General features: G+C 40.6%; 2 protein-coding genes across 2 annotated transcripts; both read left to right on the top strand.

Moving 5' to 3' along the window:
- Window positions 1-1,631: 1,631 nt before the first annotated feature.
- On the top strand, window positions 1,632-3,366 carry LOC124276864 (melatonin-related receptor-like). Its single transcript, XM_046712530.1, has 2 exons — window positions 1,632-1,866; window positions 2,636-3,366. The coding sequence occupies exons 1-2, from the start codon at window positions 1,632-1,634 to the stop codon at window positions 3,364-3,366; spliced, it is 966 nt and encodes a 321-aa protein (XP_046568486.1).
- A 4,378-nt stretch (window positions 3,367-7,744) lies between these two features.
- On the top strand, window positions 7,745-12,069 carry LOC124276840 (melatonin receptor type 1B-A-like). The gene is made up of 2 exons (XM_046712490.1): window positions 7,745-8,240; window positions 11,089-12,069. The coding sequence occupies exons 1-2, from the start codon at window positions 7,982-7,984 to the stop codon at window positions 11,859-11,861; spliced, it is 1,032 nt and encodes a 343-aa protein (XP_046568446.1). The 5' UTR covers window positions 7,745-7,981; the 3' UTR covers window positions 11,862-12,069.
- Window positions 12,070-17,406: the final 5,337 nt, after the last annotated feature.

Below are 17,406 nucleotides of genomic sequence, written 5' to 3'. Positions count from 1 at the left end.
TCAGTGGCATGTTTTCACATTTCACTTACTGTACAATTGTGATGACAGACAAATGACAACGCATCGTTTTCATAGCCAGACAATTCATGTTGCACGTTCAATCCATGTTAGTGTACCCGTGAAGATCCAGGTTAGAATTCACCTTCAGTTACCCATGCTTGTCGTATGAGGCGACTAACGGGATAGAGTGGTCAGGCTTGCTGACTTGGTTTACACATGTCATCGAATCCCAATTATGTAGATCGATGCTCATGCTGTTGATCACTGGGTTGTCTGGTCCAGACTCGATTATTTACAGACCGCCACCATATAGCTGGAATATTGCTGAGTGCGGCGTAAAACTAAACTCACTCACCATGTTGGTTTGTTTAACCGCCACGCTCCCACGTAGATGCGTTAATTTTCTATGAATATCAGCACATTGTTTCCAATTATTCTACGTTTGCGTTTCATTTTCTTCCGAGTCTATAATAGTAACACCCCAGATCCAGATAACCACATTTACATATAACTAATTTTTTTCATACATTGCAACGATAGTAGCTTAGAGTGGCCTCAACTTTGTTGTGGACTGTATCAGTCAAATTCGTCATCTGATATCACTTGATGCAGCCAAGACATAAGTACAGTGTTTGGTACTCTCGAGGTTGGACTATGCGAACAGTTTGCTTCTAGGCATCAGTAAAGAATCTCTGAGGAGACTTCAAAAAGTTCAAAATGTACCGGCAAGAATCGTTACACGTGCCCCAAAGTACTCTCACAATACGCCGATACTGAAGTCATTACACTGGCTTCCGGTTGAGGCGAGGATAGGGTTTAAAGTACTCTGTATCACATTCAAGAGTCTAAAAGGCATGTCACCAGAATATCTAAGTGAACTGCTTACCCCCTGCAAACCATCCAGACAACTGCGATCTGAAAGCAGATTCTTTTTGAAAACTCCTTCTTATAGACTGGCCTCTTATGGAAAGCGTTCTTTCAGTGTTTGTGCTCCATCGCTATGGAATGAACTGCCCCTCGTCTTAAAACTGTCCCCATCTTTTGCTGCGTTCAAATCACATCTTAAAACGCATCTTTTTTCATTACTCTATTCAAACATTATTATTATTTTGTAGCGCTTTGAGCACCCACTTAGTGGTTGCTATATGAATTCCCTGTATTATTATTATATAAAACACCCCTAATTATTTATCTTGCGTATATTTCCGGTTCAGAGATTTGACCCAAGGTGAGACTGGGATTTTTCATCTTAATTGTCAGCTGTCTGGCACGGATTTTAACATCCATCCCTGCAATGTGTTAGCAGGGAGGAAGGTGTGTTTCCAGCACATGCCGATTCCAACTGAGCGAGGATTTTGGTAAAAGGTCTAATTCGGCGGTTTCTGGTTTTCAACTGTCAGATGAAGAAACAAGAAGAAATTGATTGTTATTGAACAGTCTTAATTCAGTGTTTATTTAAAAAACATGGATGGAACAGCTGGACTGAAACTCATTTAATCATCGGCGATATTTATTTTCAACAGTTTTTTCTCGTGATTATGGTTCTGTTAACGTAGTTGCAACGTTTGAATGACCTTGAACTTAACGTCGCCGCTGGAGCGTTAATCTCGGATTATCCTCAGATTAAGATAATGAACGTCACGGACAACGCGCCTGTCACCACGTCTAGTACTGTAACAGGGGTACTCATATTCTCGTGTGTTGTGTTTGGTGTTGCCGGTGTTGTCGGCACTACAGGAAACGTCACGACGCTGGTGACGTTGGTCAAATACAGGCCGTTCCAGTCAGCGGAAATAGTACTGTTCGCTAACCTTTTGCTTTCAGATATGTTTGTTACAGCCATAGCAGACCCAGTGAGTATTATAGGTAAGAAGCCGTTTAATATTTTTCTTTTGTGTGCATGTAATTATAATTTATTCCATTCGAAATTTCAGTTATTGTATTATTTATCGTGGAGGTACGAGTATGAAATACTATTTGATACCTTGTATCGACTGTATTCATATTGATAGCTGGTATTTTGTATCAAATATTCTAGATTTTATATTAATTGATGAAATAGCAACCCAAAGAATTCCAAACACACTTCAAAGGAATTTAAAGGAGAGAGGCTAAGATTTGCTCAGAAATGATTTATTTGATAAAAGTTGCTTAACCATTGACATTAAGTCTCATTTTCTATAGTAAACAATGACACATTTCTTGGTGGCGCATCAAAACGATCAGCACTCTTGGATGAAACGACAGCATGTACATGACAATACATTTGCATTATCAAAATCATCTGAACTGAAAAACTGTTCACAATTAAATGTATCATATAATGATAATGATTAAATCAATATTATGTTGCATCCTGATTTTAAAATATGTACATAAAAACATAAAAACAGCAGAATCCACATGTTCACACCCAACGTAATTTTGTATAGAACTTAACTTGTTGGCTTTTTCTATAAGCAAATATTTCTTTCAATATTATACCTGTTGTTGATATAATGTTTGTAGTGATTCAAATTTAGGATTGTTTTCAAAACTTTATAGATAAGTATTTACAGATAAATAATTTAGTTAAAGGCAACAGCTGGTCAAAACATCGAAAATACGTCTTTTTCATTATATCCTATCGTTTCAGCAAAGACTCTAGGATGGAAATTCTTCTCCCCTCTTCAGCCTCTCTGCGTCATCATCGGCACCATCTGCACCGTCTCCTGCGTCGTCTCCCTTCTCACCATAGCAACCATCGGCGTCAACCGCTACCTTATCGTGTGTCACAGTCACGGCTTCGACGGTAAGAGGGTCCAGAGTATCATCTTAACGTGCATCTACGGTTGGGCGTTGACCGTCGTCTCGATGACGTTTTTCGGATTTGGACATCACGGCTTCAACCACAAGACCCACATGTGCCTCCTAGTCCAGGGTCCGAGTATAGGAAGGTTCATGGTGTTCTTCGTCGTCGTGTGTTTATGGACGCCGATGTTGGCGACGTTGCTGTCGTACGGAAATCTGTATCATCGCGTTGCGAAGTCACGACGTCGGATCGTCGCCGTCACGAAGGGAAACAGGAGACGCAAGAAAAAGGGTGATTCCGTCCAGTTGGCCAAAACCGCCTTCACCATCTTCTCCGTCTTTGTCATCTGCTGGTTTCCTATTTCCTTACTGTTTCTGTTGGACAGGCACGGCGGTGTCAACACCAACGTCGGCATCTTGTTGTCGACGTTCGCCCACATACATCCTTCGCTCAACTTCTTCGTCTTTTACGGCACCAACAAACGATTCAGAAACGCAGTGAAGGCGTTGGTTCTGGGGAAGTCCCGCCAAGAACTAAAGAGCCAGTCAATTGCAACGATCACAACGGAGATGTAACGGAAGTATTCTTTTCGGACATCGAACAGGTCGTCGGATTAAAGGTTTTCGGACTTCATACATATTCGTACGGCAGTGGTTATACTAGACTAACGCTTAGTCCCTGAATATATATAATTTTGATGGTAACAAATAAACCCATTTAAATTGAAAAGGAGCCCCAGTGAGTTGGGAGATTCAGAACCTGAGGAAATCTAGACTTGCTTCATTTAGGGTTTTAGCATTGCGGGGTGGGGCGGGGGTGGTGGTTCTAGGCATTAGGGAAAATAATATGGTTCAGGGACTGTGAGACAGACTATGGTTACACGGGCTATAACGAGGTGTATTGGGTAACACAAACATTAAGTCTTGAATGGTGGCCTGTGTCAAGGATAAATCTTTATTAATTATTGCGATGCTTTATAATCTTTGGTGTGATTAGAAACATAACAACATATTGTTTGTTTAGTGTTAATAACCCACATATATGTTATTAATTCTGAGTAGTGGTACTTCAAGTATCTGTCAGTTGCACTTTGAAATATAAATTTTGCATGTAATTCGGTGTTACTTCATTACCTAAACGAGCCCATAGATCAAAAAAAAAGTTGAGTAGTTCATAAATCCGTTCAATTTTGTTTTTAAAGTATGAGCATTGGTACTTAAGGTATCTGTTAGTTGCACTTTAATATATATATATATATATATATATATATATATATATTGCTTGTAACTATATATATATATATATATATATTGCTTGTAATTCAGTGTTACTTAATGACCTAAACGAACCCACAGATCAAAAATAAAACTGTCACACCTATGAACTGGTCACTGTTTCCTAATTGACTAACAGCAGAAGGGGTGGGGCTTGTGTGTGATATAGGCACTTTTGTGTGTTTTGGTTTTGTTTCAGGGGAATACTTTCTAAACAGAATTAATCTTGCTCGTGAGAGGCTGCATGCTGTGAAGTGGTACGTTTTGATTTAATGAAATCGGTGGCTTTGTACACCGGCAAATACTCAGAATCCTTGAACCCCAGCCATTACGAGGCTTTTTCCCAGAATCCAGAAGACCCAAGAAACTGGTTCAGATATGAGCAAAACAAGAGTATATCTTACACTTAAATTAAGATTTATATATTCGAAAATTAATTCAAATGTTTTTCAAACAAGCTTAGAATATGTCTCTATCAAAATAAACATTATTTTCTTTTAGGCACCACCTTCATGTGACGTTGGCCATTATGGACGTGTTTGTGAAAATGGTACATCTATACTATACTGTGATACCCCTACCGCACATACCACAGTATATAGCCAATAATAGCCCAATCGTATTTCTATTTCTTGAGGGTGTGATCCATTTGTGTGGCAGCCCTGGAGGCTGAGTGGGTTAGATCTCTGACTGGATTCGATTCAACCCCAGTTAGTTGAGTGAGTTTAGCTTTACGCTGCTTTTAGCAATATTCCGACAATATCACGGCGGGGTACACCAAAATGGGGCTTCACACATTGTACCCATGTGGGGAATCGAACCCGGGTCTTCGGCGTGACGAGCCAACGCTTTAACCACTAGGCTACCCTACCGCCCCTAACTCCAATTAGTACTACAATCTGTACTTTAATGAGAAATTGTAATTTCAAATTTAACATATACATTTGACGACTTTCTGAAAGGCATGGAGTTTATGTAACTTTGGCCATGTCAATATGCAGTCAAAACCAAATTTCAGTTGCTTTATGATAAATACCTTTGACCAGACAACTTTCTGGTGCAAATGACATAAACATTACGACCATGAGCAAGAGCTAATCGATGCTAAGTTGATCGTAAGAAAGGGGCGAATGGGCCAAGAACATTTATCAGGATGGAATACCCCAATTAACAGACACATAATAAATAATACTAATTAGTCCATTTAGTATGACAGTTCAGTATTATCCCGGGTAACCCAAGCTGCCTGTTAGGCGCTTGAAGGTTATGGTCACATGATATCCCACTGGGTACCCATTTTCTGCTGGGTGAACAGAGGTAATTTTGAACAAGCTCATTTGCCTAAGGTGAGACCACATTTATCACATGTGCTTCGTTGTGGGGCAGGACTGACGTCTTAGATACTCACAGGAGTCAAGCTGCCAAACACGGTCACCCATCCAAGGACTCTCCGCGCTCAATGTTGCTTAACTTCAACTGATTCGTGACCGGACGTACAGTCAATCCTTGAATGAACTTGTCAATAGAGAAGTGCAATAGGGGTCATCGATATCTTTCCTGCACATTTGATAGTTTGTCAAATAACCGGCGCATATACTGGGCGACTTACTTCCTCTCTGACAATTCGTTCAGACATTATGTAGGTAAGTTAGACACAGTGAGCCGAGAGTTCAAAGGTCATTTATGCACAAGGAAGACTTCCGGAAGCACTTTCGTCTCTGTCACCGAACACGATCTTTCAGCCATTTTTTACATCAGCCATTTGGTTTCCTGGTGACGATGAATATTAACTCGATTCCTAGAACTGTGCCACGAAGTAGGGTCTGGTCTGGGATGAGTATAGCGTTTCTACTGATGCAACATGTTTGTAATTAAGTCACTTTGGTTGGTGTTACAAGTAATGCACATTTTGTCTCATTATTGGTAGTTTGGGCAAACAAGGGTTTTTGTGTTTATAAGAAAGTGGAAATTGTGAGTGAGTGAGTTTAGTTTTACGCCGCACTCAGCAATATTCCCGCTATATGGCGGCGGTCTGTAAATAACTGTTGTGTCAAATGGTCGTTCTCTAAGAATATGACGAACCAATCGCACCGGCCCCCAAGATGATATTTTGGAACCATTTCGCTGCCAGCTCAAGACGTTGAAATTTGTTTCATGATCCATCGGATGGATCATCTATTTAAGGCAAATCACTTTTGCCATACTGATACATAATTTTGTTTATGGACTTGAAACATGCTGGGACTGTCATTTTACTCGAATCAAGACCCCCTTTAAATATCATGTTCACACTCGCGAGTGGGTGTGGTTTTATGCCTCATTTGTATATTATTGCTATATCACCAGAAATGGTCCTCACGCAATGTTCGTGTGTGTTGAATTAAACCCGGCCTTCAGCGTGACCAGCTTTTACTTCTAGGCTAACCTACAGCACCTACCAGTGTTGGGAATCGAAAACAGGTCCATTGCTTTAATCACAATTACATCGCCCCTAGTCGCAGATGGAGGTTTCACCCGTGAAGGTCCGGGTTAGAATTGATCTTCAGTAACCCATGCTTGTCGTAAGAGGCGACTAACGGGATCGGGTGGTCAGGCTCGCTGACTTGGTTGACACATGTCATGGTATCCAAATTGCGCAGATCGATCTTCATGATGTTGATCACCGGATGTTCTGGCCCCGACTCGATAATTATAAGCCATAAAGTTGGACTGTGCGGCGTTCAACAACAACCATGAAGGTTTCAGCTTCCACTCTTTGTGCCTTCATGCCAACCACTTTTGTTTACTTCTCACTGATAACAACATCTACTCGGACGCTGACCTATCTTAAAGTAGATTGTAAGTATCCCCCAAGTGTATTGTTGTAGATCGCTATCGTCACATGAGCATGACAAGTTGTTGTGTTCAAGTATTTCCACTTGTATATTTGACAGGTATCAAATCTTTATAATAGCCATGTGTGTAGTGCTTATTATGCATCAGTTTCTTCAACATTATTCGTTTCGTCAATCCATATTTTGATTGCTACTTAAAAGAATAAAACGGACATGGCCAATTTCTAACTCTGAAATTAGCACGTATTACAAGAGGTAAGGCGCCATTGTATTGAGTGATGTAAGGTCTAAAAACTTCCTTTTATGTGCGATAAATAGATTTTATCATTTGACTGCAATGAGAGTTATTTTGTTTTTACCGACAACCTCTGTCCCGAAGTGGTTTACGAGTGGGCTGGGACCATAGTTCATTAGTTCTGATCTGTGCATACACCCGCATGAACGTACATACACGCACACACACGCACGCACACACACACGCACGCACACACACACACACACACACACACACACGCACACATTGTCATATCTCTTAAACTCAATTTTGCCTCACTTCACCTCACCTCACCTCGCCAACCTGATGTTACTTTTGAAAATTTATCCTTTTGATAAACATTTATTATATTTATAAGCTTCACACATATAACGAATTAACCCGAACACTCATAACTGTGACATATATAATGATATGGCGTATGAATAACTTTCGGTATTTTCAATTGTCGAATCACGTGCTCCGATGGTCACGTGACTGCTCAATTTATAGTGGAAAATGGCACTTCCGATTACATCCGGGTTACCCGGTTCACCAGCCGCCTTAAATTAATAAACATCTCGATGACATCAGCAGAGAATTTTCCTCGTGAGTACAATACCACGACCAGCCAGAACTGATTTAACTGTCACTATCAACGCCGGGCCACGCGTGCACACGTCCGTAAACACATTCAACGTTCAAACGTTGTTCCGTCGCCACTGTTGCCTCCGTCTGCGTATCCTGTTGCACTGAATATGATCGGCAGTACATTGAAGATTTTCATTAACTAAAACTGACTTTAAATCTGGTACCATCGAGAACCAATATGAGTTCTGAAGATTCTGTGAACGGTAGTATTTTCAAATTTGGTCGCCATGAATTTTTCAATGAAGAAACTGAAATGGCGATACCAATTCTCATAATTCTTGGACTGGCGACGTTAATGGGAACGTTTGGCAACATTCTGATTCTTGTAGCGGTGGCAACGAGGAAATCCCTTCACAACGTGGAATCCATCTTCATCGTCAACCTGGCCTCCTCCGACATGTACGTCACAGCCTTAGCAGATCCCATGAGTGTCGTAGGTGAGAGGGTCATTCATTCATTTCTGTAGTCTTCATACTAAACCGGGGGCGGTGGGGTAGCCTAATGGTCAAAGCGTTCGTTCGTCACGCCGAAGACCCGGGTTCGATTCCCCACATGGGTACAATGTGTGAAGCCCATTTCTGGTGTCCCCAGCCGTGATATTGCTGGAATATAGTTAAAAGCGGCGTAAAACCATACTCACTCACTCATACTAAACGGGGGGCGGTTGGTTAGCTTAGTAGTTAAAGTGTTTTTTGATTGTTTGTGTGTTGTTTAACTTCGCAATCAGCAATATTCCAGCTATATGGTGGTGTTCTGTAAATAACTGAGCCTGGACCAGACAATCCAGTGATCACATGAGCATAAAAGGTGTCAAATATGGGTTAAAACTGTTAAATATGCCTCCATATCGGTCACGGAAAAAATGTTATTATATGATGTTATTGTATGATGAAAATGGACAAAGAAATTGAACATCTCATGTTAAGAACTTCTTATTCTCTATTCAGTCGATAACCAGAAGACTTAAAGACATATATCTTCAAACATGGTGTGAGAAAATATCTTTGTCATATAAATGTTTTTACTATTCAAAATTTAGAAAAGATCTGTTCAGTGAAGTATACTTATCATGTGTTAATATAAAGAAATTTAGGCGATCACTAGCAAGATTCCAATGTTCATCTCACGATTTGTTGATTGAAAGCGGCAGATATAAAAATGTTAAAAAAGAAGATAGAATATGTACACTTTGTAATTTAAATGAAATTGAAGATAAATACCACTTTCTCCCCATCTGTCCATCATATAATTCAATACGTTGTAAATACATTAAAATATATTACTATATCCATCCAAGCATCATAAACTTCTCTACTCTTGTAAGCAGTAAACATCAAAATACATTACACAATCTTGCCATGTTCATTCACATTGCGGGGCGGTGGGGTAGCCTAATGGTTAAAGCGTTGGCTCGTCACGCCGAAGTCCCGGGTTCGAATCCCCACATGGGTACAATGTGTGAAGCCCATTTCTGGTGTCTCCGCCGTGATATTGCTGGAATATTGCTAAAAGCGGCGTAAAACAAAATTCACTCACACCCTCCCACGTAACGGAAGAGATCTGGTCGTCGGACTCGCTGTATTGGTTAATGCTGTTAACGTAACTGCACTGACTGAAGCTCGTGATATCAGTCAATGGATTGTCGGGTGCGAAATCAAATATTTTCAGATCTCCGTTATATAGCAAGCATATTGCCGAGTGCGGCGTTGAACAAAACAAAATAAAAGGTATATAAATATACTTAATTTCTTTGGCTGTGAATCTAATATTTTTAGAAAGCTGCAGAGCTGAAATTATTTCCTTGATAAGCAACAGTTTAATAATCTCAAAATATCTTTAACTGTAGCAGATACTTAAATAATCATTGCATAAGTTCCTTCCAGGAAATAATAATGACATATATGACAGTTCACGTGTTTGTGTAATCAGCTGTTTCTAGGTCGAGTTGACCTTGATGATTAATTATAGGTATCGAGTTCCTATTCAAAAAGGCAGTGTTTCTCTCTGTATGTGATCTGGAGTGACACGGGTAGCTGAGAGAACGCACGTTTTCCTCGTGCAGACTTTGGAATGGTCTAGCTCATTTTAAATAAGGGTTGACGGTTGTTCAGGACGTAATGCCATCGCTACGAATACTCATTCTTTGAACCTCATAGTTGGATGGGGTTCGATCCCCGACCGCGTCATACCAAAAGACGTTAAAATATGGTACTTGTTGGTCCCTGTCTGGCGCTCGGTATTAATGTGTACAACAAGGACTGGTCGGCTCGGAGTCAGTATAATGTGTCTGAGTGGGGTATTCATGTTTCACTGCGGCATGGTATCTCAGTGGGCTAGTTCGTGACGAGCGAACGCTTTAACCACTAGGCCACTCAACGCCCCACCCCACCTTACCCCAATGACGTACGGGTAGCCTTGTGGTTAAAACGTCTGCACGTAACATCGGAGGCCTAGGTTTGTACCCACGTAGAGGCACACGTGTATGAAAGCCCAATTGTTATGTCCCATGCCGTGATATTTCTGTAATATTGCTGTAAAAAATCCCTTCACCTAATTGGTGAGGTGAGGTGAGGTGAAATTGGGTTTTACGTCATGCTTGAGAATATTTCGCTCATATGACGACGTGCATGCGTGTGTATGTGTATGTGCAGCTGCTTGTACTAGCCCAGACTGAAGCTGGTTTTGTTATAGTGCAAGCCCACTGAGATACCATGCCGCAGTGAAGCATGAATACCCCACTCAGACACAGTATACTGACTCCGAGCCGACCAGTCCTTGTTGTACACATTAATGCCGAGCGCCAGACAGGGACCAACAAGTACCATATTTTAACGTCTTTTGGTATGACGCGGTCGGGGATCGAACCCGCGACCTTCCGCTCTCCGGGCGGACGCTCTAACCACTACACCACGGAGGCGGTTTTTCACCTACGTGTCCATGTTAAAAGCAATGTTTAATCTAACCCATTCACTGTTACTTTTATGTTTGGTATAGTGAACAAAAAAGCGAAATAATAACAAGCGAGTAATTATCCTGTATTTGTTTTATGATTTTCAGCAGTTTATAAAATTCACACGCAACACCATAAACAGAATTAATTTCTTCTTTGAGTAGCATTTTAAAAAATGAGAAAGTACAATACTCACAAATATTATGAATAACAACTTCTTTTATTTCGTAAGTGAGATGTTTCAATACCATTGTCTTGTACCATTGTCAATGACGAATAACATAATTTCATTATTGTTTCTACACATTATAAACGACTTTTGTGTTATTTTACAGCCAAACTGGAGGGCTCTGATTTCTTCGACCGTATCCCAGGACTCTGTCGCGCTATAGGCTCGTTGTGCACGATGTCGTGCGTGGCGTCTCTCATGACCATCGCCGCCATGAGCTGCAACAGATACATCTTCATCGTCCACAGCAAATACTACAGTACCATCTTCAAGGCCCGCAACTGCGTCATCTACTGCGTGAGCTTCTACTGCGTCGGACTCTGCCTCGTTCTGCTCAACCTCGCTGATATTGGCGACCACAACTTCGACCACAAGAGCCTTGAATGCATCTGGGCACGGATGGCGACATATCCCCACACCGTGGTTTTCTCAATCGTGTTGTTTTGGATACCAATCACTGTCACCGGAATCTGCTATCTGCGCATGTACCTGCACGTGCGAGCCGTGAGAGCACGCGTCAAGCAGTCACGTGGTTACAGGTCAAAGACCAACAAGCCTCCTAGTTTCCGGCTGGCTCGAACACTGTTCATCATCTATGTGGTGTTCAGCGTGTGCTGGATTCCCTACGCACTGATCATTGTCCTGGACGCGAGTGACACTTTTCATTTCGGGGCGCACGTGTACATCGTGGTTTTTGCGCATTTGCACCCGTCAATCAACTGGCTTGTCTATTACGCCACTCACCGGAAGTTTCATAACGCCTTCCTTGAAATCCTGCACCTCAACAAGTGTTTGAAGAGAAAACCGGATGTGACGTCATCATCAGGGTCCCAAACGCCTTTTGACAGTTCGAAACAAACAAGTACCACTGATGAGTGATCCATTCTTGACGAATGAAGTAGTGATCGATGGTGTGAACATTTTCCTTGCCGTCAGGGTACGATGCCACACTAAAGAAACCACGCCTATGGATTGTCTTATTGACATTCAATATTAAGATAGCTTTCTGCCGAGGATCATAGAAGCTCTCGTCAGGTGAACGAGTGGCGAACTTTGAACACCCATGTAAATGTAATATTTGGCAAATCAGATGCTTGGGTTTTAAAACGATTTGGCTTGATTTCTTGAAAATCAATATGAAACATATAAGTGATATTTGTCAGATTTAAAACCCGAAACCCACTTTTGAATTTGAGTATAGCGATTTTAAATTCATGAAATTCCAAGATTAAATGTTTTATCAAACTTTTAAAACGAAAGAATAGTTAAAACAACATTTATCAGAGTGTATCAATTTCAAACATACGTTCTTCCATGAACCATGGGTAGCGGACGTAGACCGATGAGTCCTTGATATCAGTGCCTGCTCTGCCTCGTGGCACAATCTGTACATTACAGATAAGTACGATGTGGATTGGATCCACGGATATATATCGAGAAAAGATGTTATTCTTTTGTACATGTACATCATTTCGATCATTTATGACATTGTGTTCAAATGTGAAATGTGAAATGCCTGGTTGTCTATACAAGGATTTACTGTGAACAACGAACACATCCCACGGGAACAGCCACATGTAAATAGACATTGCACAGATGTAAACACTTTTTACACCAAGGAATGCTCACCTTTACAATAAGTACAGCCAATTGGAATATTTGTTGTTTTATTGGCTTCCAGGATACGCTGGGTTTCTGTTTGCAAATATACCACATGTCTAATTTGAGTAGCTCGTATATTGCTGAGTGCAGCGTAAAACTAAACTCACTCACTCTGATTTGAGTTTTTGGCTGTAGTAGCTTAGTGAAGAGTCAAATACATGTATACCCATCGCGGCCCATGCGGGTCAAGAATAGGTGGCAAGTCCAGATTACCACAGTTTCTGGTAATGAAGAAAGTCTCTGCGCTCCTTTGTATTATTTTTCATGAATATTTGATGAAACACACGTGGCACATATGGTCTCATCCGAGGCAAACGAGTTTGTTCAAAACTGCCTCTGTTCATCCAGCAGTAAATGGGTACCCGGTATTTCCTATCGCCTTACAGGCAGCTTGGGTTAACCGGGTAAAATATCTTAGCGTTTTTATATATCTTAGCATGTCCACTTGCGTGGATACAGACACTCTATTAATGACCATTATTATTATAATATAATTTCGGAACTGTTTTTTTTCTGAAAAATATGTTCATTTTAGAGACTAGATGTTAGTCCACCTTGTGCATAAAGTGTTCGCTCGTCACGCTGGTTCGATTCCCATGGGGTACAATGTGTGAAACCATTGCAGCCACAATGTGTTAAAACGGCATAAAACTATACGCACTTGTGAATGTCAGTTAAAATGGATAGGGTGGTTGCAGCTTTTGTCTTTGTACATGGCTCATCACTGTGGATCGGTGCTCATGCTGACGATCACCTGTTTATCTGACCGATTATATGCTGCCGTGATGTATACTACTCCACTTTTTTAATTGGGATAATTATTATCTTTCCATCGCGCGTGGTCTTGTGCACAGAGCTCAGGTCACGAATCAGTTGAAGTTAAGCAACGTCGAGCTCGGACAATCCTTGGATGGGTGACCGTGTTTGCCAGCTTGACTCCTGTGAGTTTCTAAGACTTCAGTCCTGACCCACAACGAAGCACATGTGATACATGTGGTCTCACCTTAGGCAAGTGAGTTTGTTCAAATTGCCTCTGTTCACCCAGCAGAAAATGGGTACCCGGTTGGATAAAGTCATGTGACTATAACCTTCTAGCGCCTAACAGGCAGCTTGGGTTATCCGGGGTAATAATAATCAGATTCTGATTAAGCGCCGCGAGCAATCACTTGGTGTTTGGTGACTGTGCGCTATAGAAGATGACTTATTATTATTATTATTGTGACGCCGAATCTATTCTCATAACATGTCAAGTGTATTCAAACAGAATGACATATCGTAATGTCCCTATCAGAAGTTGAGAACTAATATTTTGAATATTACCTATTGCAGTGTAAATACAATATTCACATACTCTCATTATCATGAGCCAAAATGTCAAATTATGACACTGCCTCTATAAGTGTCATTTAGAAGCAGGTATGATGAAGAGGAATGCATTTATGGATAGACAACTTCGTTATTGCATTCGGTGTAGATAACTAACACTATCAAGTAAGTGAGGTTCGATAACAGTGTCAGTATCTACACCGTAACGTCACATCTATTACAATAAACAAATTGTCTATTCATAAAAAGTGCTCCTCTTTATGACGCTGATATTAAAAATGTCATCACTGATGACAATTTGTGCAACTTGAACAAATACTCTTTTTCACAAAAGTCTCTTTTCGAATGCCTCTTGAACAAGTATTTACAGTCTCTGATATTAGGGGCGGTGGGGTAGCCTAGTGGTTAAAGCGTTGGCTCGTCACCCCAAAGACCCGGGTTCGATTTCCCACATGGGTACAATGTGTGAAGCCCATTTCTGCTGTCCCCCGCCGTGATATTGCTAAAAACGGCGTAAAACCCTACCCACCCACTCACTCTGATATTAACATCGTTGTGTGAATCTGTTATATGGTTGTGTGATATGTACATGATTTTCATCGATTACATGTACTTACAAATCAATATTATGTTCTTTGTCTGTGTTTGATCGCAATGTATGTATAGATAAAGACGGATATAGTTTCCTGTTACATCAACAAAACAAACTTCACTTATTTCCGTGTATAAATTTGTTTTGCATTTTGTTAGATATTTCATTACTTCCTTCATAAGTATTGCATATTATTTTCATAGTAATTCATTGTGTGTGTATTTCTTTTGATCTCATAACTTTGTTACATTGGTACTATTTTGGAATAAATATTGACAAACATATTTCGATTGTTTTATGAGTTTTAGTAATTCAAGTGTGTTTGTGTGTTCCTTAACTCCGCTCTCGCCAGTATTCCAGCTGTATGAGTGAGTAAGTGAGTTTAGTTTTACCCTGCACTATGGCGGCGGTCTGTAAATAATCGAGTCTGGACCAGATAATCCAGTGATCAACAGCATGAGCATCGATCTGCGCAATTTGGAGACAATGACGTGTGTCAACCATGTCAGTGAGCCTGACCATCCGATCCCGTTAGTCGTCTCTTACGACAAGTATGGGTAGCGAAGACCAAATTTGATCTATTAATTGATGTTCACATAAGCTTCGCATTTGTAGGAAATATTGTCCCCTTATTCTTGCAGGCTCCGAAGAGTACAACCAGTAGCGTACCTGTCATTAAGCACTTTAGGCACGTGCCTTCACATTTTTTCGGCAATTCACCACTATGTCCGTGACATCAGCATCAATGGAGAGATCCTTAAGTGCAATGAGGAGGATGAAGACGTACCTTCGGTCCACCATGGGTGATGTCCGTTTGTCATCACTTGCACTGATGCATGTCCACAGAGACATGCCTGTAAACACAGATCTTGTCATTGAGCAGTTTGCCGCATGGATTTCATGTAAGACCGTACATAAGGTGTTGACAGGAATACAGTTTATTCCTCAGAATACAGACTTTTTTTTCTTATTGATCTACATAATTGTCATTTGTTCAAATTATGTTTACACATAAAGTAGTCAGGAGCTAACATTCTGGCATTCAGTATGTATTTACATACACTTGCATGCAACAATTAGCTTCAGCCGATATAACAAGCCCAGTCTACAGAATTTTACTATATGCATAGAAATAAATTGTGTACTTGCTTTTGCTCCTGTTACAGCACACACATTCAACATTCAATATGCATGTAAAGTTCTTTTCAGGGAAATATAGCAGGGAATGCTGTCTCGAGCAACCATATTTTTAAATGAGTAGGGACATTCCCTCAAATCCCCTAGACGTCTCGCCTCTGACAACTCGTTATATGTATGTTTATAGTCGCCTGTTAAAAGTACTTCCGCTGTGTGAGTGAGTGAGTGAGTGACGAACTTACACATTAACCACTACGCTACCCAACTGTCTCCCACAGACAAAGATGACCCTGTTTAAGGATTTTATTACCAGTAGGCCAAAACAACCAACCTAAAACTATTGAGTAAGAGATTAACATGCCATTGGTCGGAGCGGTAGCCCTGTGGTTAAAGCGTTCACTCGTCTCTCCGAAGATCTGGGTTCGATTCCCCACATGGTTACAATGTGTGAAGCCCATTTCTGGTGTCCCCCGCCATAATATTGTTGGTATATTGTTAAAGGCGGCGTAAAACTACACTAATTGGAGTATCATTTTTATATTTTTCAGCTCGCTCGTCATACCGGCAACAAATCACCATGACAAAATATAACAATTCACAAATATTATGACCAGAGGATGTGAAAGATAGTATAATGTTCACGCTTTGCTAAGGATCAAATCGTGGATTCAACAGAAAACTATGACGTGTGGTCAAATTTGGTTTAAATATCTAAGCTTATTGTAAGCATGGACCCTAGGTTTCAGTATGGCATTGCATCTTGTTGATCCCATACCTGCTATTGACAGGTGTTGTTTATTTGTCAATGCTCGTTCCATGATTTGCAAAATGGTTGATTGGTGCCATGAAAACCATTTTTATGGTTACTCATGTATCAAGTGCATAAGGTTAGAATAAAGTGGCTGTCCGCCTAAAGAGGGGTTAACATATTATTATTTATCCAGTTTTAAATGGATACAATTTCATATTATAAATCTACGTTTAAGTAAAGGTGTGAATTTTTTTTATCCTTATCAATGTGTGAGTAGTGTATATTGCCCATTTCCGATTCGTCAGGTTCGTTGAAAAGACCAACCACAGCACAAATGTCAATTGCACTGCTCCCTCTGTCGCTCTGCACGGGATAGTGCGTGAATTTCGTGCAGCACGTGCACTACAGTCACACCCGACTCACGGTGGACGAAACACGCTATGGTGAAACTGCCTTAACAAGGCTATAAAACTTGGACCGACAGTATGGCTGAGACGAGGGGAAGGTGAGAGGTTTGGTCGTGTTTAAGGGAAAATTTGCAAATTTTAGATTCTTTTTCCTCATCGCTACGATAATCGTAACTCAATCACTTTGCTTTCAACCAGAAGTAAATCACAGCTTGAGCTATTGTTTTACACTATGTCTCGATGACTTTAAAATAGAGAATTGAGATGGGGAAGCAGACATAAAATACACTTTGTAGGACCTGCACGACCAATCTTTGACGGACATGTCAATATCGAGATCCATATTGGTCCCTTCGCGCAAGTCTTTTCCTGTGTTCATGCAATATAATATTTGGATAGAAACTAAATAACTGTTTGAACAGAAACTGAGATTCAGTGAGAAACTGCGATTCATACCTGAACCTTAGTTAAGTCGAGACTTGCTTTATTTAGAGCTTATACACAGTGTTCGAAATAGACACTGGTCCGATAGCCCGTGGCTAGTAAAAC

Source organism: Haliotis rubra, unplaced genomic scaffold, assembly GCF_003918875.1.
Source record: "Haliotis rubra isolate DU_JTF1 unplaced genomic scaffold, ASM391887v1 Scf214, whole genome shotgun sequence".
NCBI classification, from domain to species: domain Eukaryota; kingdom Metazoa; phylum Mollusca; class Gastropoda; order Lepetellida; family Haliotidae; genus Haliotis; species Haliotis rubra.
The sequence above is the reverse complement of the archived record's forward strand: the minus strand, read 5'-3'. Positions and strand labels throughout refer to the sequence as shown.

What these genes read in the sequence shown, in the direction of transcription:
- LOC124276864 (XM_046712530.1), top strand. Translation starts at nt 1,632, where the DNA reads ATGAACGTCACGGACAACGCGCCTGTCACCACGTCTAGTACTGTAACA. An exon ending in AGACCCAGTGAGTATTATAG is followed by an intron (nt 1,867 to 2,635) that starts GTAAGAAGCCGT and finishes CTATCGTTTCAG; the next exon opens with CAAAGACTCTAGGATGGAAA.
- LOC124276840 (XM_046712490.1), top strand. Translation starts at nt 7,982, where the DNA reads ATGAGTTCTGAAGATTCTGTGAACGGTAGTATTTTCAAATTTGGTCGC. An exon ending in AGATCCCATGAGTGTCGTAG is followed by an intron (nt 8,241 to 11,088) that starts GTGAGAGGGTCA and finishes GTTATTTTACAG; the next exon opens with CCAAACTGGAGGGCTCTGAT.